This window comes from Bombina bombina, chromosome 8, assembly GCF_027579735.1.
Source record: "Bombina bombina isolate aBomBom1 chromosome 8, aBomBom1.pri, whole genome shotgun sequence".
NCBI classification, from domain to species: Eukaryota; Metazoa; Chordata; class Amphibia; order Anura; family Bombinatoridae; genus Bombina; species Bombina bombina.
Window position 1 is genome coordinate 96,739,360 of NC_069506.1, and position 23,859 is coordinate 96,763,218.

Sequence of the window (23,859 nt, forward strand, 5' to 3'; positions counted from 1 at the left end):
TTTTGAAATAGGCACTTTGACTGGGAATAATAATGTTCTTTATAAGAGAACATTAAATAAAATGTGTTTGGAGTTATATTAATAAGCTACTGTCCGTAGCATTTTAATAATATTTTTTTTTTTGCTGGTTGTATTTATGTGGATTTCTTCTCCATACCTTCTATAATGCAGCCCCTATGTTGTTGAGAACGAGAGGTTACGGAATGAGTCTGGGTACTCTGAAGGTGTGGGGAACAGGAACAGTTGGCTGCTGTTGGTGACGTGTGGTTAGTGCCTGTAGTTCTCGGGTATGAGTCTTGACAGATCAGGTGTGTTCGGTGAAGCTTGGTCATTTCTGGGTGGAGTTAGGTGCAGTATTAAAGGGACATGAAACCCACATTTTTTCTTTTATGTTTCAGATAGAGCATGTGATATTAAGCAATATACTTATATTACCTAATTAGTATTGTTTTCTTCCTATCCTTTGATGAAGAGGATACCTAGGTAGGCCAAGAGCTGCTGATTGGTGGAAACACATTTTTGCTTCATGCCATTGGCCCTCCCAGTGCCTTAACTAGCTCCCAGAATTGCATTGCTGCTTCTTCAGCAAAATATACCATAAGAGAATGAAGCACATGAGATAATAGAAGTAAATTGGGGAAGGTTATTTAAAATTGTATTCTCTACCTGAATCATGAAAGAAAAAATTTGAGTTTCATGTCCATTTAAGTTTCATTTACATAAGCTGGTGCATCAAGAGGGCAGTGAAAGCTTCAGGAAGGACAACAGGACACAGCTCCAAACCTGTCTTATTCCCTCAAAATACAGAATAGTAGAGAGCTGTACCTCACTTCTGTATGTTATAGTCTCAAGGTATATAGCTACTTGCTAAAATAATCTGCAGGTAAAACCCTTAGTCACCACTTACAAAAGTCCACCCTCCTTTCTTAGCTATTCCCAGGATGCCACACATTAGGAAATTGCCAACATTCCTATATACCAAGATCAACCACATAGCATGCTATTAATGACTTGGAGCAAGAAATAAACGGCAACATCTCTATTTTTGCAGATGATACAAAGTTGTTTAAGGTCATTAGATCAGAGCAAGACGAACTTGCTTTACAAGGGGATCTGCAAAAATTAGAAGAATGGCCAGGTAAATGGAAAATGAGATTTAATACAATTACTTTATGTAAATATATTTAAGGACCATATTCAGAGATGGCAGAAACTCTGTTTATTCCAAGAACATTGTTTGTGACAAGAGGAAACAAATTAAGGCTGGAGGAAAGGAGATTTAATCTCCTGCAACTGAAACATATTTTTCACTGTAAGAGCAATAAAATTGTGGAACTCATTACCACAGGAGGTAGTGAATGCTAATACCTTAGATATATTTAAACATGGTTTGGATACATTTCTGGCTAGAAACAGAATTCAGGGATATGATTGCTTGTGTTCAATGGGTCACCTTTTTTAATGGAATTAATTTAAGCTCAACTGGAGCTTTTTGTAATTATATTAGATTTGTATAGGTTAAACTTTTTTCAAGCTCATTTACTATGCTAATATACATAGGCCAGTTATTTTGCATACAGAGAAGAGTTAAAGAAGAGAACTATCAGGTATGCATGACAGACTTGGCTCTTAACATCCAAAAGGATACCCATACTGTAATGACAATATTCTTCGGATTCAGTCAAGTTTTACATTTGTAAGCACGCACCCACTATTGTATAGTTTTATTTTAATATAAATAAAAAGCTTTAAAAAATGTGTTGAATATTTTCATTACATAATATCTGTATCTTTTGTTTTAAGACTTTCTTTGCCATGGACTCTTTTAAGACTGAGAGTTATACTACACTTGGCTTAGTGGTCGCACAAATTCTGTTACCAGTTTTTTACAATTTTGACTGCCATCTTGAATGGGAAAGAAACTCTACGCACAAAATCTTCCACCCAGTGCACGTTTTGTGAAGAGTCAGAATATGTAAAGCTCTGCAACAGAGATAGAAGAAGAAGAAGAAACGGGAGTACACAGATATTACTGAGGTTGCCACTGATACATAGCCGCTTATGAAGCAGTATTTGTTTTTGGCAATGTAGGAAAACGAAACGCATTTGTAACTGTACATTTCAGGTTTTCAGAACTCTTCAGTTTATAAACATTTGCCGATAACATTATTATTTTTTCTAGCAGCTACCACTGGGTGACGGCTAGATGATAATATTTGCTTAATCCTCCAGTTGTATTATGCTCTCCATTGAAAGCGCAGAGGATGAACGTTTGTGTCCTGTTTCTCTGCTCTGCGTTTCTCCGGGGAGCTGCACAGTTCCAGATAATAAGGGTATATTTGACTAGTCTCCTAGCAACGCTCGGGGGGTGATTCCGGCTTTTGGGTGATCAGTTATAAGCAGAGCCTTTAATATCCCGTCTCGTATTCAGCGCAAGTGTAATTACCATGAGTTCATTAACGCAGCATGGCTCGCATGGGGTTGGGGGGGTTATGCAGGGATGGTGTGAAGACATGCAGGGAGGAGGATGCCCACTCACTACTGATTTGAAAGTGAGGCTTTTCTCCGTTCCTCTGCCTTTTATCCTCTTATAACTGGTGATAGTTTATGTAAATAGACCAGAGCTTAAACGTTTTGTGCAGACTTTGAATTTTCAAAGAATCTTGTTTTTTGTGTGAGTACTTTATGAATATTTCTGCCTACCAAGCTAGTTGTTCTCTATAGATCTGCCTGTCTGTCTATCACAGCATGGGGTGAGATTGACTACATTAAAAACATATATATATATATATATATAAATAATACATTACAACAATCCCTGTATTTCTTAAAACGACAGTCTTATTGATCATGTACCAGCTAAGTAGCTACCTTACCAATATTTGAGAAATTGCTTCTAAATCCTGTTAAAGGGAAAGTCAACACCAAAAATGTTATTGTTTAAAAAGATAGATAATGCTTTTCCAGTTTTGCATAACTAACACTGTTATATTAACCCCTTAAGGACCACAGCACTTTTCCATTTTCTGTCCGCTTGGGACCAGGGCTATTTTTACATTTCTGCAGTGTTTGTGTTTAGCTGTACTTTTTCCCTTACTCATTTACTGTACACACACATATTATATACCGTTTTTCTCGCCATTAAATGGAATTTCTAAAGATACCATTATTATTTTCATCATATCTTATAATTTACTATAAAAAAATTATAAAATATGATGAAAAAATGGAAAAAAACATACTTTTTCTAACTTTGACCCCAAAATCTGTTACACATCTACAACCACCAAAAAAACACCCATGCTAAATAGTTTCTAAATTTTGTCCTGAGTTTAGAAATACCCAATGTTTACATGTTCTTTCCTTTTTTGCAAGTTATAGGGCAATAAATACAAGTAGCACTTTGCTATTTCCAAACCATTTAAAAAAAAAAAAAAAAATTAGCGCTAGTTACATTGGAACACTAATATCTGTCGGGAATCTCTGAATATCTCTTGACATGTATATATATTTTTAGAAGACATCCCAAAGTATTGATCTAGGCCCATTTTGGTATATTTCATGCCACCATTTCACCGCCAAATGTGATAAAAAAATCGTTCACATTTTCACAATTTGTTTAACAAACTTTAGGTTTCTCACTAAAATTATTTACAAACAGCTTGTGCAATTATGGCACAAATGGTTGTAAATGCTTCGCTGGGATCCCCTTTGTTCAGAAATAGCAGACTTATATGGCTTTGGCGTTGCTTTTTGGTAATTAGAAGGACGCTAAATGCCGCTGCGCACCACACGTGTATTATGCCCAGCAGTGAAGGGGTTAATTAGGTAGCTTATAGGCAGTTTGCAGGGTTAATTTAGTAGTGTAGAGATCAGCCTCCCACCTGAGACATCTCACCCCCTGATCCCTCCCAAACAGTTCTCTTCCCTCCCCCACCCCACAATTGTCTCCGCCATCTTAAGTACTGCCAGAATGTCTGCCAGTACTAAAATAAAAAGCATTTTTTTTTATTAATTATTTTTATTAATTATGCAGTGTTGCATCCCCCCTTAGCCCCCAACCTTCCTGATCCCCCCCATACAGCTTTCTAACCCTCCCCCTCTACCTACTTGCCGCCATCTTGGGTACTGCCAGTACCCAGTTTGCCCAAATAAAGTGTTTTTTTGTTTTGTTTGTTTTTTATATTAAAAATAAAAAAAATTCTGTAGTGTAGCTCCCCCCCCCCAACACCCTCCCCCCGATCCCTTGGCCAATATTTAAATATCGCCCCCTCCCTCATGTTGATGCTTACTTTTAATTTTTGTGTGGAAATGTGGCGCGCACGCCCCCTATGTCCACCGTGCCGCATCCGCGACTGAACGAGCACACATCAGTGTACACCGGAACAGGAACAAGCCATTGATGGGCCGCCCACCCGCCTCCCTGCTACTGCTCCCACCCACCAACGATCGGCACCATCAATGGCCGATGCAGGGAGGGACATAGAGTGGCTCTCTCTGCATCAGTGGTTTAAAAAGGGTATTGCAGTGATGCCTCAATATCGAGGCATCACTACAATACCCTGGAAGCGATAACGATCGCTTCCAGCTCTTCAAACCCCAGAGGACGTGCCAGGCACGTCCTTGGTCGTTAAGGGTAGTTTTTTGGAGAACGTACCTGGCACGTCCTCGGTCGTTAAGGGGTTAATACACGTTTTACCACTGTGATTACCTTGTATCTAAGCATCTTCTGACAGCCCCCTGATCACATGGCTATTTATTTATTATCTATTGATTTGCATTTTAGCCAATTAGTGCAGTGTCCTCCACAACCCACGAACGTGAGTACACTGTTATCTATATGGCCCACATGAATTAGCAGTGTCTTGTTGGGAAAAGTAATAAAAAAAAAAAAAAAAAGCATGTGATAAGAGGCTACCAATAGTGGCTTAGAAACAGGCAGAAATTTAGAGGTTTAAACGTTATAAAGTATATTAATATAACAATGTTGGTTGTGCAAAGTTGGGGAATGGGTAGTAAAGGCATTATCTATCTTTTTAAACTATAACAATTTTGGTGTTGACTGTTCCTTTAAAGGGACATAAAACAAGTTGGGATAGAGACAAAATATAATAATGCATACGGTACTTTAATTACTTTACCTGCAAATTTATACTGCAGTGCCTCGCCATTGTTTTGGTAGAATACAAAAGTGCATAGGGATTATCTGCTAGAGCATACCTAGAAGCTGTGAACTCGGTTGAAATACAATGCCTGTGCCTAAACACTGATAAGGGGGGTGGAGTTGGCTGCTCCAGGCATCTTAGCAATTTAATTCATTTTGCTTAGTTTTGAAAATTATTTTAAAATATTTTGCCAGCAATTTTTAAACAATTTTTTTATGCAAACTATTTTTAATTAATTATTCCTTTTAGGGTATGCACAGATCTCAACCTGTTTTATGTCCCTTGAAATCTGATACATAGATACATAGATTTTGAAGGCAAGTAAGAACCGAAAGCCCCTTCAAGTCTGCCCATAATTCTTTCTAATTTCTTTGGACAGCCATATGTCTGTCCCAGACAAGCTTGAATTTCCCAGTGGACTTTGTTCTTATCACATATATAGGAAGTCTGTCATCCTTTCTGTAATAAAATGTTAAAGCAATTTATTTGTCAACCTACTACCAACCAGCTGTGAGATCATGACCCCTTGTTCTGGGGTTTCCATTAGAAACATCTCTTAAAGGGGCACTAAACAAAAATGCCAACCATAATGCGCTCAGAGCAAAGATTAGCCCAAACATAATTTGTTACTATATAAAATATTAACTGAATATTTAATAAATAACCGTTGCATTTTAGTTTACATAAAGCATTGGGCACCACCATGTAGTAAGTAAGGTCTCTGTTTAAAAGACTGTTCTCCTTATCTCATATCACCTGCTGATGCCATTTAGGGAGATTTATAAATGAGCTGAAAAGTAACAATCTCAAATGGCTTATTTTCCTTTTAATATCTTAATAGATCTTCTACACTATCTTTGATTAAAGGGATACTAAACCCATTTTTTTTCTTTTATGTATGTATGGGGTACTTGTAAAGCGCGGCTATTCACCCGTAAGGGTCTCAAGGCGCTGCTCATTTTATCAACCTCAGAAGGATGAAAGACTGAGTGGACCTTGCCGGGGATCGAACCTGCAACCCTTGGGTTGCTACAGAGCTCAGCCACAGTGCATTAGCATGCATGATTCTAATAGAGCATGCAATTTTAAGCAACTTTCTAATTTACTCCTAAATGTATCCACCAATCAGGGTGCTGAACACAAAATGGGCCGGCTCCTAAGCTTTCATTCTTGATTTTTCAAATAAAGATACCAAGAGAATGAAAAAAATTGATAATAGGAGTAAATAAGAAAGTTGCTTAAAATTGCATGCTCTATCTGAATAATGAAAGAAAAAAAATGGGTTTAGTATCCCTTTAAATTGGCTTGTGGAATTAAAGGGACGTGTTATTTAAAATATTTATTTGTCCAGCTTTGCTGTAATTTAATTCTGAAAATGATGTTTTTTTTTAATTCTGAGAATTTGAAGTACACTCTGCAGACTTCACAAGCCCGCGCTTGTTTATGTCTTGGCTTCAGCATAGGTTAGAGTACAAAATGACAGTGGCAAGCCTTTTTTCTACTCCATTAATAAGTCGATTGACCATTAAAAAACAAGTGCAGCAGATCAGGTATCAATGTATTCAAAAATTTCCACACCCTGTTGGTATGCTAATGTGTTTCAAGACTACAGTTTGTTTTACAGCCAGTTACAAGACTTATCAGCGTGTGATTTTCCTGAATCTATTGCTGCAAAGTATATACTGTGTTCTGTGCACTTTTCATGGCAAATACGCCTCTTGTAACTTGCAGGTATTTGAATTCGTTTCTTGTGTGTTAATGTAGAGAAATGAAAATAAAGATAAAGACCCAATGCTAATTAAAGAAAAAAGGAAGGCATTGAGAAAGAAGAATATTCTAAATGTTAATGAAGTGTAAGGGTCAAAGTTGTGATTTGGATTTTAAATGAAGAGTTGTACACTAGACAAGGTGGGACAGAATATATCTTTATTGTTGTAAACATTCTTATCAGTGTTGCTGAGGTAAAATGTATTTAAAACATTGTTTGCAAGCAATATAAAGACCCAGTGTGGCTGAGTGCAACCGCATGTGTAAATTGGCTGCAGACAATATCTCCTCCTCACTGCTGATTTGCAAATGAATAAGGTTAGCAGAGTCTGTGTATGATGATAATGTACCAGACGCAGAGGAATTTCTACAAGTTATGACCTTCCTACCTCTAAATATATTTTCTTCCTCAGGAGGGAGATTTCATGCAAACCCATAATTTACTGTTTCTTGAGATAAAACTGAAAAGGAGACTGTGGCATAGCGCTAACAAAATACTGCGATTTCTTCTGTCGCTTTAAAGTGTTGTAGTGAATTTAATGCTTTGGTTTATTAGCTGAGATCATCATGTGGTATCTGACAGATGCAATATACAAGATTATCGTAAATAATGAAAACTGCATTCAACACGTCCTGTTTACATTGAGGCTGAATTACCCGGGTAAAACAGTAATTACCCAAGCAGCTGTGGGTAAAGCCTGATGTACTGTGATTCCCCCATCTACACTATTTCTTTTACCTCCCCCTGGGGGGTTCAAGGAAGGCCCCCAACAATTCTCTGGCATCCACCCACAGGTCGGAGGCAAAAAAGATATTGAAAATGGGGGAATCATACAGTGCATCGTATATATGTTTAATGCAGTCACTCCGCATTCTAAAGGGGATATATGATCATACATTGGGCTTTACTCACAGCCGCTTGGGTAATGTCCGTTTTACCCGGGTAATACTAGGATTACCCCAAATTTGACTTTACCCGCAACATATATATACTGTATATATATATATAGAGAGAGAGAGAGAGAGAGAGACATTATATCTATTATTCTGCAACATTCTACACAGTGATTTCTTTTGTAGTTATTTTATATCTGTCACTTTTTGGCCAAAAAGCGATAAGTGAAACATACTGAAGAGTTTTGCAAATTTTGTTAAAGAGATGGCAGTTTTTAAATGTTTTTTTATAATGTCTGCTGAATGGAGATCTTTTGCTATACAAATATATTTCGTACATATAAAAAAACATGGTTCATTGTCCCTTTATGTTGTAGCTAATACCAGTCAGGCTGATCTACAAGCTCATTGCTTCTGTATTAAGAAGGTTAGTTTATCTTGTTCTGTTAATGGAAGCCTGACAGTTTCTCATTCATTCACCAGAATCTAACTGGTCATTAGAGAAGCGTGTATGACTTCAGAATGAAACTAGCATGTGCTGTAGAGCAGGGCAGGACTGGGCTGGCAATTGCCCCTGTTGTCTCCTCTAATCTCATATAAAACTATTTTAAATGCTTAAAGGGACATTATACACTCATTTTTTTCTTTGCATAAATGTTTTGTAGATGATCTATTTATAAAGCCCATAAAGGTTTTTTTTTAATGTATAGTTTTGCTTATTTTTAAATAACATTGCGCTGATTTTCAGACTCCTAACCAAGCCCCAAAGTTTTATGTGAATACCGTCAGCTACCTTCTCCAGCTTGCTCCTGTTTGTGTAAAGGGTCTTTTCATATGCAAAAGAAGGGGGAGGGGGGAGTGTCTTATTTACCACTTGCAGTGGGCTTTCCAGCTTCCTTTTCAACAGAGCTAAACTGAAAGCTTCTAAGTACGTTTTTAAACAGTTTTATACTGGATTTTTATATCAGTATCTGTGCATCTTATTCTTTATAGTAGTGTCTATTGCATGCAGTTATATGAAAATGAGTGTATACTGTCCCTTTAATTAAAGGAATAGTCTAGTCAATATTCAACTTTCATGATTCAGATAGAGCATGCGATTTTAAGCAACTTTGTAATGTACTCCTATTATCAATTTTTATTTGTTCTCTTGGAATCTTTATTTGAAAAAGCAAGAATGTAAGCATAGGAGCCAGCCCATTTTTGGTTCAGTACCTGGGTAGCACTTTCTATTTGGTGTATAAATGTAGCCACCAATCAGCAAGTGCTACCCATGTGCTGAACAAAAAATGGGCCAGTTCCTAAGCTTACATTCAAATAAAGATACCAAGAGAATGAAGACAAATTGATAATAGGAGTAAATTAGAAAGTTGCTTAAAATTGCCTGCTCTATCTGAATCATGAAAGTTTAATTTTGACTATACTTAAAGCAACGTTCTAATTTATTCCTATTATGAATTTTTCTTCATTCTCTTGGTATCTTTATTTGAAAAAGCAGCCACAAATCAGCAAGCGCTATCCAGGGTGCTGAACCAAAAATGGGCCGACTCGTAAGCTTACATTCCTGCTTTTTCCAATAAAGATACCAAGAGAAAGAAGAAAAAAACTGCATGCACTATCTGAATCATGGAAGAAAGAAATGGGTTCAGTATCCCTATACGAGAACAGATTAACACCTTGTTTGTAGCAATTGTTTTTCAATGGTTAAACTTTACCTACCACTTTGCTTATTTGGAGGAGCCAATCAACAATTTTTAGAGTTAAATTACAGGAAGAGAAGGTAAGATACATACTGAAAGTATAATGCAAAGTTGTTTTACTATACATAATTATGCATTGTATATTACAATCTGAAAGTGTTTAACTGTCCCTTTAACTAAAAATGTTTCTATCATACAGTTATAATATCGAATTGGTTTATGGGAGCTCCCACGTTACAGCAAATAAGAAGAAGCAGTGTAATAGAGATGTAAGCGGGAAGAAACTAAAATATCTCTAGAAAAGCAAACATCAAAAAAAATGAATAAATAGCAAATTAGAAAATGAAAGCCATCTACTTTCCTTTTTAAAATGTATATTAGAGTTCTTGTGTTGTGCTGTTTGTCTTACTGATCATCTGTCTATTATTTACTGTCTGGGTGTTTTTACCTGCATTTGTATAAATTAGAATGATCTAGCAATAAGCATTTGGCTCTTGTTTACAGTCTCTACTGATTGCTAAAAAACCGTCTTAAATCTGCTGTTAAAACGTATGTTGTCATGAAGCCTTAACTTAGCTCTAGATCTCAGCTCGTTAAAAACATACCGCTAAATAATGATATTCCTGCAATTTAAATTCTGGCTTTGCGTACGCAGATTTTAGGATTCTCAGTTTATCTCAACTTCTGTCATAGTACAGACTTTTTTTTTTAAGTGTTATTCATCAATAAATCCAAGCAGCAAAGAAAATGAGATATTAATCATTTTTATTATATAGTTTACTTAATTGCAACAATGTTTTTAATGAAAATTGGAAAGTTAAATTACCATGTAATGAGTGTGAACTGTGTTTTGATTGCCAACACCTAACATAATAAGATAATACATTGTTTATTGTAACACTAGCGATGACCCCAAATCACAATTAGTTACTGCTTATATGCAATTAAGTAAACACCCAAATGCTTTCTGTGTTAAATAGTAGAATTAATAAACAATCACATATTAGAAAAATGACTTAATATGATTTTTGTAGTTCTTTAGTCCTGCACAGATCATTGCTTAGGTAAAGAGAATACCTAACTTTTAACCCTGTGGTGGACCCATAGCAAAACAATTAAAGGGACATTGTACACTAGATTTTTCTTTGCATAAGTGTTTTGTAGATGATCCATTTATATAGCCCATCTGGGAGTGTTTGTAACAATGTATAGTTTTGCTTATTTTTAAATAATATTGTGATTTTCAGACTCCTAACCAAGCCCCAAAGTTTTAGATGTATACTGGTGTATACAGACTTCAAATTGCTTCTGTTTGTATAATGGGCCTTTTCATATGCAGTGGAAGGGGGAGGTTCTGCTCTCAGCCCTTTTCAGTGGGTGTCCCAGCCTAACATCATCAACAGTGCTAAATTGGGAGCTTCTAAGCGAGTTTTTAAAAGATTTTTTACTGGATTTTTATATCAGTATCTGTACATATTATTCTTTATAGTAGTGTCTATTACATGCAATTATATTAAAATAGGGGTATACTGTCCCTTTAAATACCCATTCTGTGACAGAACAGATTAAAGGGATTAGGGATGTATAACATTTTGTTTCATTGTTGTAATAGCAAAACACTAAGCAGGGTTTGTACATTATATAAATAATTGCAATTTGTTTTATTCATTATTTTAAAGGGATTTTACGTCTTTTTTTTTTTTAAAACTTAATTCTTGAAGGGTCAATTACTTCCTGTCTCTTCCCCACAAGAGGACTGTAATCCAGAGGAAGGCAAATGAGCAGCTTTTCCTTTGAAGTATTGCTAGTGGTGACACATATAATAGCTGCAGTCTGTTTGTTGCCCATGCTCAGTAGAGAACTTTTGTTGCATAAAATCATGTGACAGTAGAACTTAAGCTCTGTAATGGTAGCCCCCTTATCTCACTAATGACAGTAGCTATACTGAGAATTTCAAAGTGTTTATTTAGCATGAAAACAAGATATTTCCTGTTTTTTATACGATTTATTTTTAACTAAAGGAGCATTGTTTCATATCCCTTTAAGTGGGGAAATGGAGTAGGGTGAGAGTGCTGGTCAGATAGAATATATTTGTTTTCTAACATGCACTAGTGTGATGTAGGTTCTGGAAGGGCTGTGCTATTTGTCATATATCAGCTCTTTTTTGAACCTTGGCAGAACTGCAACATTTAAATTTATAAGCATAAGAATATGCACTTTTTTTCTGAATAAATGCTAAGTGTTCTCAGCCAGTGACAAATGATACTACAATATTCACAAGGCATTTCTTGCTAGATTTAATGACAATGTAAAAGCCTATTTCTATACTTTTAAAAACACACACATACACACATGTACACACAAACACGCATGTACACACAAACACGCATGTACACACAAACACGCATGTACACACACATACACATGTACACACAAACACACATGTACACACAAACACACATGTACACACACACATGCACACACACACATAAACACATGTACACACATACACATGTACACACACACACATGTACACACAAACACGCATAAACACACATGCACACACACCTGTATGTATACACATACACACTAACACCACACATGCACACGCACACACAAACAAACATGCCTACATACACAAATATACACACAAACACCACACATGCACACAAACACCACACATGCACACAAACATACACACAAATATCACACATGCACAGAAACATACACAAACACCACACATGCACACACTTATGCACACACTCAAACACACATGCACATACACACACACACGCATATACACACACCCATACACACATACACCACGCATGCACACACACATATACCACACATGCACACAAACATACACACAAACACCACACATGCACACGCACACACACACAAACACACATGCACACACAAACACCACACATGCACACAAACATACACACAAACATACACACAAACATCACACATGCACACACTCAAACACACATACACCACACATGCACACAAACACCAAACATGCACACACTCAAACACACATGCACACACATACACCACACATGCACACACGCAAACATACATGCACACACACATACACACAAACACCACACATGCACAAATAAATACACAAACACCACACATGCACACACTCAAACACACATGCACACACTCATGCACACACTCAAACACACATGCACACACGAACACCACACATGCACATACACAAACACACATTCATACACAGAAACACGTGCACACACATAGACACACACACATTCATTTGTTCCATTTCCCTTTTAAGATGGTACCATAATGCCCCTTACTCTATGAAACGGATAGCCGTGTTCTCTGTAGATGGGATAGACATGTATATTGCAGCTGCTCGCTCATTAATGACCTCACTATAATCCATTTCATAGTGCTCAGTAAATCCAGTGACACACATGGCAGTAAAAGCCTTCAGCTGAACCTCTGACTGCAGGGTCAGCATCCTATCATTGATTGAGTTAGTGACCTTATTCATGCAGCTTTTTATGGTTTTGTCTGTTGCAGAATGTGGCTCTGGTGGCTCAGGTTCCGGAGAGGACAGTGAGTGTGAGCAGGATCGCTGCAGACGTTATGGTGGCTCGTGGGATGAAGATGCTGAGGATGATCGTTGTGTTTGTGATTTCACCTGTCACGCAGTGCTACGTAACGTGGTGAGTTGTATATAGGACAGAATGACTTTAAAGGGATATGAAACCAAATGTTTTTCTTTCAGGATTCAGATAGAGCACAACTTTCTTTTACTCCTATTATCAATTTTTTTTGTTCTCTTGGTATCTTTATTTGAAAAGCAGGAATGTAAGCTTAGGAGCCGGCCCATTTTTGGTTCAGCACCTCAGCACTAGGTAGGGCTTGCTGATTGGTGTCTAAATGTTGCCACCAATCCTGAAAGAAAGAAAAATGAGTTTCGTATCTCTTTAAGACCCATCACTATTAAAGACAAATAAATGTCAGTACTGTACCCAAAAATTGGGTTTCATATCCCTTTAAGACCCATATCCTTCATTAAAGACAAATGTCAGTAATATAATATTTTAACAATATGCAAAGTGCATTAAAAACGGCTAGTTTAGCTTTTTTAGCTCTGATCTTGGCTCATACTTTTGCACATTGGTAGATAAGTATACATGTTATGAAATGGCTAAAGCAGACATTTTTTACACCACTCCTTGTGTTGCAAAATGCATACCGCCCCTTTAATAAGAGATCATAAATGCCATTGACATGCTTGGGTAGATGGAATCCAGGACTCTATAATGTGTCTACATTTCAGTTGGTGTAATCTGATGTCATTGTTACAAAATACATGGAGTTTACCTGCACACGTCTGTAACAAAGGAAATGGAGGTCTGATATATAATGAACTGAAAATTAAATCCATTATGATATTAAATTAATCATAATATAAAAACAATTTAGTGTATTTCAGTATTTAATGCGGCTATTTGTCCTGTAATTTACCTTTAACGATTTATAAGGCTGGAGTTCAACCTGTAATTTTCTGACCCAACTACATGCTATAGTGAATGCTTAGATCAGTGAAGGAGCTCATTGGAAGATAATATAGAAATCCTCAGTAGGCATTTCAAGGGTTCGTCCCCTTTTGGCTCTAAAATAGCTCATTTTAAATGTTCTAAAACATTTTTTGTCTCTGTTTTGTTATGCGGAACTGTTGTAGAATAGAAATATCTAAAATTACGTTCATGTCCCTTTAACCTCAAAGAAAAAACACCATCTTCTACATTAACTGTATATCTAATACTGTCAGGCTTGTGATTGGAGCATAACTATCAGGGATCTTCCAGGGCTGGTTCTATACCATAAAAGTTGGGGGATTCAAGAAGTTTATAACAAAGCTAAAAATTAAGGGAGCATTGGAGGAGGTATCTTATCTTCTGCCTATTTCTTCCTTAAAGGGCCATGATACCCAAATGTTGAAACACTTGAAAGTGATTCATCATAGCTGTAAAAAGCGGACTATAAAATATCACCTGAGCATCTCTATGTAAAAAAGAAAGATATTTTACCTCAAAATGTCCTAAGTATTCACACCCCATTGTAAAGGACTTTAAGTAGCCAATCAGTATGCCTGTCCCGGGACCTACAAGGGAGCGTACCTCATGCACACTCATGTTATTTCTCTATTCAGTTTCAGGAAGTTTACTATGAAATCTCATGAGATCACAGTAAAACAGTTCATGACCTCAGCACTGCTGATGCTGATTGGCTGCTGTTCATTTCTTCTTCTTTTTTTTTTTTAACCTGCTGCTGGGCAGTAACTGAACGATAACTTTTTTACAGAAAACTTACTCTGGTAGGCTGAGGACATTTTGAGGTAAAATATCTTCTTTTTTTACATAGAGATGCTCAGGTGATATTTTCCTGTCAGCTTTTTACAGTTATGCTGCATCACTTTCAAGTGGTTTAGCTTATGAGTATTATGTCCCTTTAAGGAGATAAAATAATATTTTAATCTGCTAGAGCATATATGATTTCTCTATAACTTGAACAGAGCAATGTCTTAACCCTCCACAAATGAGAGCTGAACACTGCTGTTGAGCCAATCAAAGAGCTTATATGCAAAGCAGTCAATCACTGGCTCTGCTCAATTCAGTAGTGCATTGTTTCTCTGGAGTTGACTTTAACTATGTGTTTAACCCTTTTTGGAGGTTAATTACATGGTTCAGTTCAAGCAATAGTACAATAACAAAGTTCTATAGGGTATGTCTCCTCTGGGGGAAATGTATCAAGATTGCAAGCAGAAAACCTGTCTTCCTGCATTCCCATAGCAAATTTTTAAATCGAACAAGAGCTCTTTTATGCATTCCCACCCCTGCTCTTAGGCAAACATTTGCAATATAGCTGGGCATGCCAATCACCCAGAATGAGCAAGTTCTTTGAGGTGGCTGGCGGGACAAGAATCCGTTTTTGCTTCTTAAATTTGTGGTTTGCAGCTTGATAAATATTCATGTGTATGTCCCTTTAAATCCCTCTTCACCGTTCTTTACCGCCTAACTTGCTCTACACAAAGAACTATATATGTATAAAAAGCGCTATTTAACAAATTGAGAGCCGATGTCACTTAAAAGCTTTGAGGGTTCTACACTGAAGAATGGGGTTATATAGCATCTCGCTAGCATCATCCTGGCCTAATACCCCCTGGTAGTAACATTTGGTCTCACTCACTTTGTTCCCTTCCTCTTTCTTCCATTAGGTGTGCGGATCAGATGGAACTACTTACTCCAATGAGTGTGAACTAAAGAAAACGCGGTGTGAGAGGCGGCAGGATCTGTACATGGTTGCTCAGGGACCCTGCCGAGGTGAGACAGGATTATTTTATATTTTACAGTCTCCTATAATCTCTTCCCTCCAGGGAGCTGTTTTTTTCTCTGATTTATAGTACAATGATCCGTGATAGCGTCTCTGACCATTTATAAGCCTCGCAGATTCCTGAGCGGAGTCTCTTGGCAAAAAGTCAGTGCAGGATTTGGATTATTGTCATACAGCTGACAAACGGTAGTAAGCAGATGAAAGGCTTATATATGAGAGAAGTCTTAAATATTAACTAGAATTCTTAACCCTTTTCAGACACATTGTAGGGCTGTCTGTATATCATCATATAAGGGGAGCTCATTACAAATCAAAATATATTTTATACACCGTAAAGAAATTGAGTTGTCTCATGTATTTGAAATTATTTTGTATTTAAAGGGACAGTCTACACCAAAATTGTTATTGTTTAATTAACCCCTTGAGTGCTAACGATGGCTCTGAGCCATCGCAGAGTTTCCCACTCTGGTGGTAACGACGACTCAGAGCCGTCGCTAGCACTCTCCCACCTTGAGGGAGATCTGGGGGCTCCCAACCGCTCCTACCCCGGCGATTAGGCCTGCATAGTGACAGGCATCGCCGGGGCTTCATGTTATGCGCGGTGACGTCACCACACAACTTTTTTTATAAGCAGAATGCCCCCTGCTCCTATATGTTAAGTATAGGAGCAGGGGGCATTCTGCTTAGAAGCCTGTATCTCAGGCATCTAAGCAGCTACAGACCCCCAAGACCCACCGTTGGGTCTTGGGGGTCTGTAGGTCTGTAATCGCCTATCCTTTCCAACAGTGTAAGTCTTGGGGATCTGAAAAAAACAAACACCCAGGTGGGAAAGTGCTTAGCACTCAAAGGGTTAAAAAGATAGATAACGCCTTTACTACCCATTCCCCAGCTTTTCATAACCAACATTGTTATATTAATATGCTTTATAAAATTTCTGCCTGTTTCTAAGCCACTACAGACAGCCTCTTATCACATGTTTTTTTATTAGCTTTTCACAACATTAGTTCATGTGGGCCATATAGATAACGTGTTTGCGCCTGTGGAGTAATTTAAGAGTTAGCACAACACAGCACTAATTGGCTAAAATGCAAGTCAATAGATAATAAATAAAAAAGTCATTTGATCAGGGGGCTGTCAGAAGATGCTTAGATACAAGGTAATCACAGAGGTAAAAAGTGTATTAATATAACTGTGTTGGTTAAAGGGACACTGAACCCAAATTTTTTTTCTTTGGTGATTCAGATAGAGCATGCAATTTTAAGCAACTTTCTAATTTACTCCTAATATCAAATTTTCTTCATTCTCTTGGTATGTTTATTTGAAAAGCAAGAATGTAAGTTTAGATGCCGGCCCATTTTTGGTGAACAACCTGGGTTGTCCTTGCTGATTGGACAGCATTAATAAACAAGTGCTGTCCATGGTACTGAACCAAAAATTAGCTGGCTCCTTAGCTTAGATGCCTTTTTTTTCAAATAAAGATAGCAAGAGAACAAAGAAAAATTGATAATAGGAGTTAGAAAGTTGCTTAAAATTGCATGCTCTATCTGAACCATGAAAGAAAAAATTTGGGTTCAGTGTCCCTTTAAGCAAAATTGGGGAATGGGTAATAAACGGATTATCTATCTTTTAAAACAATAACAATTCTGGTGTAGACTGTCCCTTTAAGTAAAGAAAGTGAGAGTAGTCATACAATTTATACCACGTAATAAAAAGGGCTAGGGATACAGCACCCATTTAAAGGACTATTAAAGGGATATGAACCCCAAAAATGTTCTTTTGTGATTCAGACAGAGCATACAATTAAAAAATAAAATTCCAATGTAGTTCTATTATAAAATGTACTTTGTTCCCATGATACTCTTTGTTGAAGAGATACCTAGGTAGGCATGTGGAGCACTACATAGCAGGAAATAGCGCTGCCCTCTAGTGCTCTTGCAAATATTTAACATTCTTGCAAAACTGCTCTAGACACATGCACGCTCCTGAGCTTACATCCATGCTTTTCAAACAAAAGATACTAAGAGAACAAAGAAAATTTGGTAGTAAAAGAAAATTGTATGCTCTATCTGAATCATGAAAGAAAAATGTGGGCTTTTCATATTGCTTTAAGCACCTTTTGTTTCTGTGTAAAAATTGTGCTTTGTCCCACGCTCCCTAGAGAGGCCAAAAAGCCAAATCTGTAATAGTTTTATTTTAAAAATGCTGCAAATTGTCTAAGCCAGCCATTTGATTTGCAGGTTACAGAATGTAGTGTTTGACCTCTCAAGGGAGTGTGGAGACAAGATTTATTGTCACAGAAAAACTAACAGGTGTTAAATGTCCTTTATAAGCAATATGCCAATGTATTAGAAAAGTATTGTAGACTATGTATATTGTATGCTCTAAAGGAAACAGACAAACATATATACACACAAAGGCCTCTATTTAACAAAGTCTGCCGGACCTGATCCGACAGTGCGGATCAGGTCCGCCAGACCTCGCTGAATACGGAGAGCAATACGCTCTCCGTATTCAGCATTGCACCAGCAGCTCACAAGAGCTGCTGGTGCAACGCCGCCCCCTGCAGACTCGCGGCCAATGGGCCGCCAGCAGGGAGGTGTCAATCAACCCGATAGTACTCGATCGGGTTGATTTCCGGCGATGTCTGTCCGCCTGCTCAGAGCAAGCGGACAGGTTATGGAGCAGCGGTCTTTGTGACCGCTGCTTCATAACTGCTGTTTCTGTCGAGTCTGAAGGCTCGCCAGAAATACGTGCCCAGAAGCTCACTACGGAGCTTGTTAAATGGGCGCCAAAGGCATTAAAGGGACATAAAGCTGTGGTAAGAAAATCCTCTCATGCATTGTACTATTGCTGGATAAAAAAGGAAGGGCGACTCCAAGTGCAGATCAATGAGGTATTCTTAACCCTGTATAGGAAACCCAACGTATAAGGGTATTCATATTTAGCAGCGTACCCAACGGTGCAAGTGACACAAACTGGACTATTACAGTGGCCCAGTGCACATATCCATTAGAATCCCGGGGTGTATGGGTTCTAAGTATTCTTTAGCAGGCGACCGTATCAGAGAGACTCAAAAAGTGCTTGGTTGAATAAAAATACTTTATATGATAATAAAAATGTACAAAAATATGCAATATAATGGTTAAAACCAACAGTATTATATGCTACGTTTCTCAGCGTCTACCTGTATCTATTACTTAAGATAATAAGCCTGAGGAAACGGCGTGGTAGACGCTGAGAAACGCGTAGCGTATAATACTGTTGGTTTTAACCATTCTATTGTATATTTTTTGTACATTTTTATTATCATATAAAGTATTTTTATTCAACCAAACACTTTTTGAGTCTCTCTGATACGGTCGCCTGCTAAAGAATACTTAGAACCCGTACACCCGGGATTCTAATGGATATGTGCACTGGGCCACTGTAATAGTCCAGTTTGTGTCACTTGCACCATTGGGTGCGCTGCTAAATGTGAGTACCCTTATACGTTGGGTTTCCTATACGGGGTTAAGAATACCTCATTGATCTGCACTAGGAGTCGCCCTTCCTTTTTTATCCATCACAGATCCTCGAATCCTGCATTGATTCTGGCAGGATCTGCCCTTATATCGTGCACAGTTTGCTGGGACACTGCAAGTTCTCAGGCCGCTGCCCTAGGCATTATCTCTGCCTTCTCACATTGTGAGTATATTTTCAGAAATAGTACTATATTTGACCATTTATTGGCTACACTAGGAGGCGCCCTTTCTCTTCTTTATATCATTGTACCTATAACTGTGTTTAAAGGGACAGTAGACACATTTAGTTTTCTATATAAAATGTTTAGTTATGCGTAATGTCACTTTTGCAATATATTTTAATTATTTATTTTGCCTCTATTTCATGTAATTTAGCTCTAAAAATTGAGCAATTTCTAATTCCTAGAACTTGAAATGCATCTGCTGACTTCTTAAGGCTAACTCTGCTACACATCTGTCCCTAATTGGCTTTATCACATAACAACTCCAAAGCAATTTATTTATGACCTTGGCTAGCCTTGTTGTTATATCTTAGAGTCCACAGTATATGTGAGTCTGTAATTGGCTGATGACTGTCACATGATAGAGTGGGCAGGAAATGGATACTGATAATTTGACATTCAGAGTAAATGCTATTGCATTTTATTTTTATTTTGCAGTTGTGTATTATGCAATTCTGCTGTATTTAATGATTTTCTTGCATATCTGTAAACATGGATCCTCTCCTGTATTGTAGGTTTATTCATTAATTGTACAGTTTTATACAAATGGATGCACTTTATATATGAAAGGTGTATGGCAATGGACTACAGATATATACAGGCATAAATGGAGTATGTCAACAATTTGCACAGATCCCAGTAATACATATTTTTTGTTATCTAAATTTAAATATGTGTTGCATTAAAATCCTTTCATGAATATATGATCTAGCACTTTTTACGTTGCTGGATGATTTTGACACAGTGAATGCATGAGATTTTCATCACAGTGTTCCAGAAACAGAGACGCAAAAATGTAGTTTGTCATCAAGTTACAGATCGTAGGGAAGAAAAGTATGTTTTGTTGGTAAACTATATTGCATTAAAAAACATATTCATGAATGTTTCTGCAGGTTGATGATTTTGAAATGCCACATTGCATTTTTAGCCCATATACAAACCCAGTATATTTCAAACAAATCTATTTTAAACATTATCAAGTTTATAAGCTCAAAAATGTATATAGAAATGATTTTCTTTGCAAGCAGTGTAGATTGAAAAATGATTCTAAAAAGAAATCGACTATCTAGTGAATTTGTGCTTGTCTTACACTTTCTAGAGATGCCAAAAAGCAAATTCTGTAGCCCAGGTTTTCATAATGCCGCAAGTTGCCTAAGCCATTTGATTGCAGCATTTGAAAACCTAGGTTACAGAATTTGCTTTTAGGTCTTTATAGGGAGTGTGGAATAAAGCACATAGGTAAAGTCCTGCTTAAGAGCTAAAACACGTTGTAGTTCCAGGACATGGTTATATTCACTAAATGAACATACTTTCAAAACTTTAGAAAATGGGTTTTTATAAATAATTGCTATATAAGAATTTCTATGCCTTTACTGGATAAACTCTTACAACCTAAATTACACAATCTTCACAAGAGCTTGACATTGATTCAGACCTTTAATACAGTAAATATTCTATGTTATTCTTTGTTTTTACAGCAAATCTAACTTGCCTACTAAACTTTACGCATAGAAAGCCTCCAGTCTTTAGTCTTTGCATAGTTTAATAAATGATAATTGGATTATTTTGTTTTTCTAAAATCACCCTGCACAGTTTTCCTGACACAAATACCCTCTACTGGGAATTAAATGAGCATTGAGTATGAAATATTACAAGGAAACACAACTCCTGCGGTGCACTGATACTTATGACATTCTCTTTTTTTTTCCCCCTTTAATTACCAGCTACAACTACCAGTTCCACGCCTCCCATGATTCCACACTGTAGTAATACCGTCTACGGCTGCTGTCCTGACAATATCACTGCAGCCCTTGGAGTTGGTCAAGCCGGATGCCCAAGTAAGATATTTGATTTAGAGACTTTTCCCTTCATGTGTTTGACATTGTCATTTTGCTGCATATCTGATATGAACAAGAGCTTAAAGTGACATTAAACACTAAATACATTTCATGCACCTCCCTCTAATTATCGGTGCTGCCATTTTGGAACTGGAGATATCTTAAGTAGAGTTGCTGCACATGTCCAAGCACGTCAGCTCCAGTGAAATTAGATTTCAGCATGGCAGCACCCATGAAAAAAGGAAGGAGGGGAATAAACCTTAAAGGGACAGTGTGCTGTAACATTTTCTCTCCTTTAAAGGGATGTTAAACAGTCTGTTTAATTGCTGTAATAAAAGACAAAAAAAACTAAGCAGTGGCTTATACATCATCATTGCAATATGTATTGTTCATCTATTTAAATCGATTTTACCTTTTTATTCATTCCATTACTTCCTGTCACAGCCCAACAAGGAGGCTGTGGTCTCTGCAGGAAGTTTATCTAGCATGATGTCAAAACTTTTAGAGTTGTTTTAGCATTAAAGAACCAGTAAATACAGTAGATTTGCATGCTTAACAAATGCAAGATAAAAAGACGATGCAATAGCACTTAGTCTGAACTTCAAATTAGTAGTAGATTTTTTTTCTGACAAATGTCAAAGTTATATCTATTTCCACTCCTCCTGTATCATGTGACAGCCATCAGCCAATCACAAATGCATATACGTATATTTTGTAAGTTACTTCCACATGCTCAGTAGGAGCTGGTGACTCAAAAAGTGTAAACATAAAAAGACTGTGCACATTTTGTTAAAGGGACAGTCTACTCCAGAATTGTTATTGTTTAAAAATTTAGATAATCCCTTTATTACCCATTCCCCAGTTTTGCATAACCAACACAGTTATATTAATATACTTTTTACCTCTGTGATTACCTTGTATCTAAGCCTCTGCGGACTGTCCCCTTATCTCAGTCCTTTTGACAGACTTGCATTTTACCCACTCTGTGCTGACTCATAAATAACTCCACGGGAGTGAGCACAATTTTATCTATATGTCACACATAAACTAATACCCTCTAGCTGTGAAAAACTGTCAAATGCTTTAAAATTATAGGCAGCTTTCAAGGGCTTAGAAATTAGCATATGAGCCTACCTAGGGTTAGCTATTAACAAAGAATTCCAAGAGAACAAAGCAAATCTAATGATAAAAGTAAATTGGAAAGTTGTTTTGCCCTATCTGAATCATGAAAGTTTAATTTTGACTACACTGCCCCTTTAAATAAAATTTTGAAAGTCCAAATTTAACTTTCATGATTCAGATACAGCATGGAGACCTTTTAGTTTATTTATCTTATATGATTTACTTTGTTCTCTTGATATCCTTTGTTTAAAAGCATACCAACATAGGTTCAAGAGCAGCAGTGCACTACTGAGAGCTAGCTGGTGTTTAATAGTTACATACATATGCCTCTTTTCACTGGCTCACATTGTGTTCAGCTAGCTCCTAGTAGTGCTCTGGAGCTGAATTTAAAGGGATATGAAACCCCAAAATTTTCTTTTGTCATTCATACAGATCATACAATAAAACAAAAGTTTTGAATTTACTTCTATTATCAAATTTGCATTGCTGAAGAGATATCTATGTAGGTGTTTGAAGAACTACATGGCAGGAAATAGTGCTGCCATATCTCCAGACACGTGCACGCTCCTGACCTTACATCTCTGCTTTTCAACAAAAGATACTAATAGAACAAAGACAAATTGATAATAGAAGTACATTAGAAAGTTGTTTAAAAATGCAAGCTCTATCTGAATCATGAAAGAAAGAAAAAATGGGATTTCCTATCCTTTTAACTATGTATTTAAGCCATTTGCAGAGGCTAAACACAAAGGTATATGCAACTAAACACAAAGGTATATGCAAGCAACCGTGCAATAACAAAATGTTCTAACACCTTAGATATTTTACATTTTTATTTAAAATATTTACTAAATGTATTAAAGGGACACTAAACCCAATTTGTTTTCTTTCATGATTAAGATAGAGCAGCAGTTTTAAGCAACTTTCTAATTTACTCCTATTATCAATTTTTCTTCGTTCTCTTGCTATCTTTATTTTAAAAAGCAGGAATGTGATGCATAGGAGCGGGCCCATTTTTGGTTGAGAACCTGGGTTATGCTTGCTTATTGGTGGGTAAATGTAAGCCTCCAATAAGCAAGCACTATCCATGGTGCTGAACCTAAAATGGTCTGGCTGCTAAGATTTACATTCTTGTTTTTAAAATAAAGATAGCAATAGAACGAAGAAAAATTGATAAAAGGAGCAAATTAGAAAGTTGCTTAAAATTTCATGCTCTATCATGAAAGAACAAATTTGGGTTCAGTGTCCTT

General features: G+C 37.0%; 1 protein-coding gene across 3 annotated transcripts in view; it reads left to right on the plus strand.

Moving 5' to 3' along the window:
- The window catches only part of AGRN (agrin), a 735,367-nt gene that overhangs the window by 566,565 nt on the left and 144,943 nt on the right, over positions 1 to 23,859 (plus strand). For all 3 annotated transcript variants that reach the window (XM_053690462.1, XM_053690463.1, XM_053690464.1), the window contains 3 exons: positions 13,085 to 13,230; positions 15,792 to 15,897; positions 21,374 to 21,487. In XM_053690462.1, the coding sequence (XP_053546437.1) occupies positions 13,085 to 13,230; positions 15,792 to 15,897; positions 21,374 to 21,487 (366 nt within the window). The remainder of the gene's footprint in view (positions 1 to 13,084; positions 13,231 to 15,791; positions 15,898 to 21,373; positions 21,488 to 23,859) is intronic.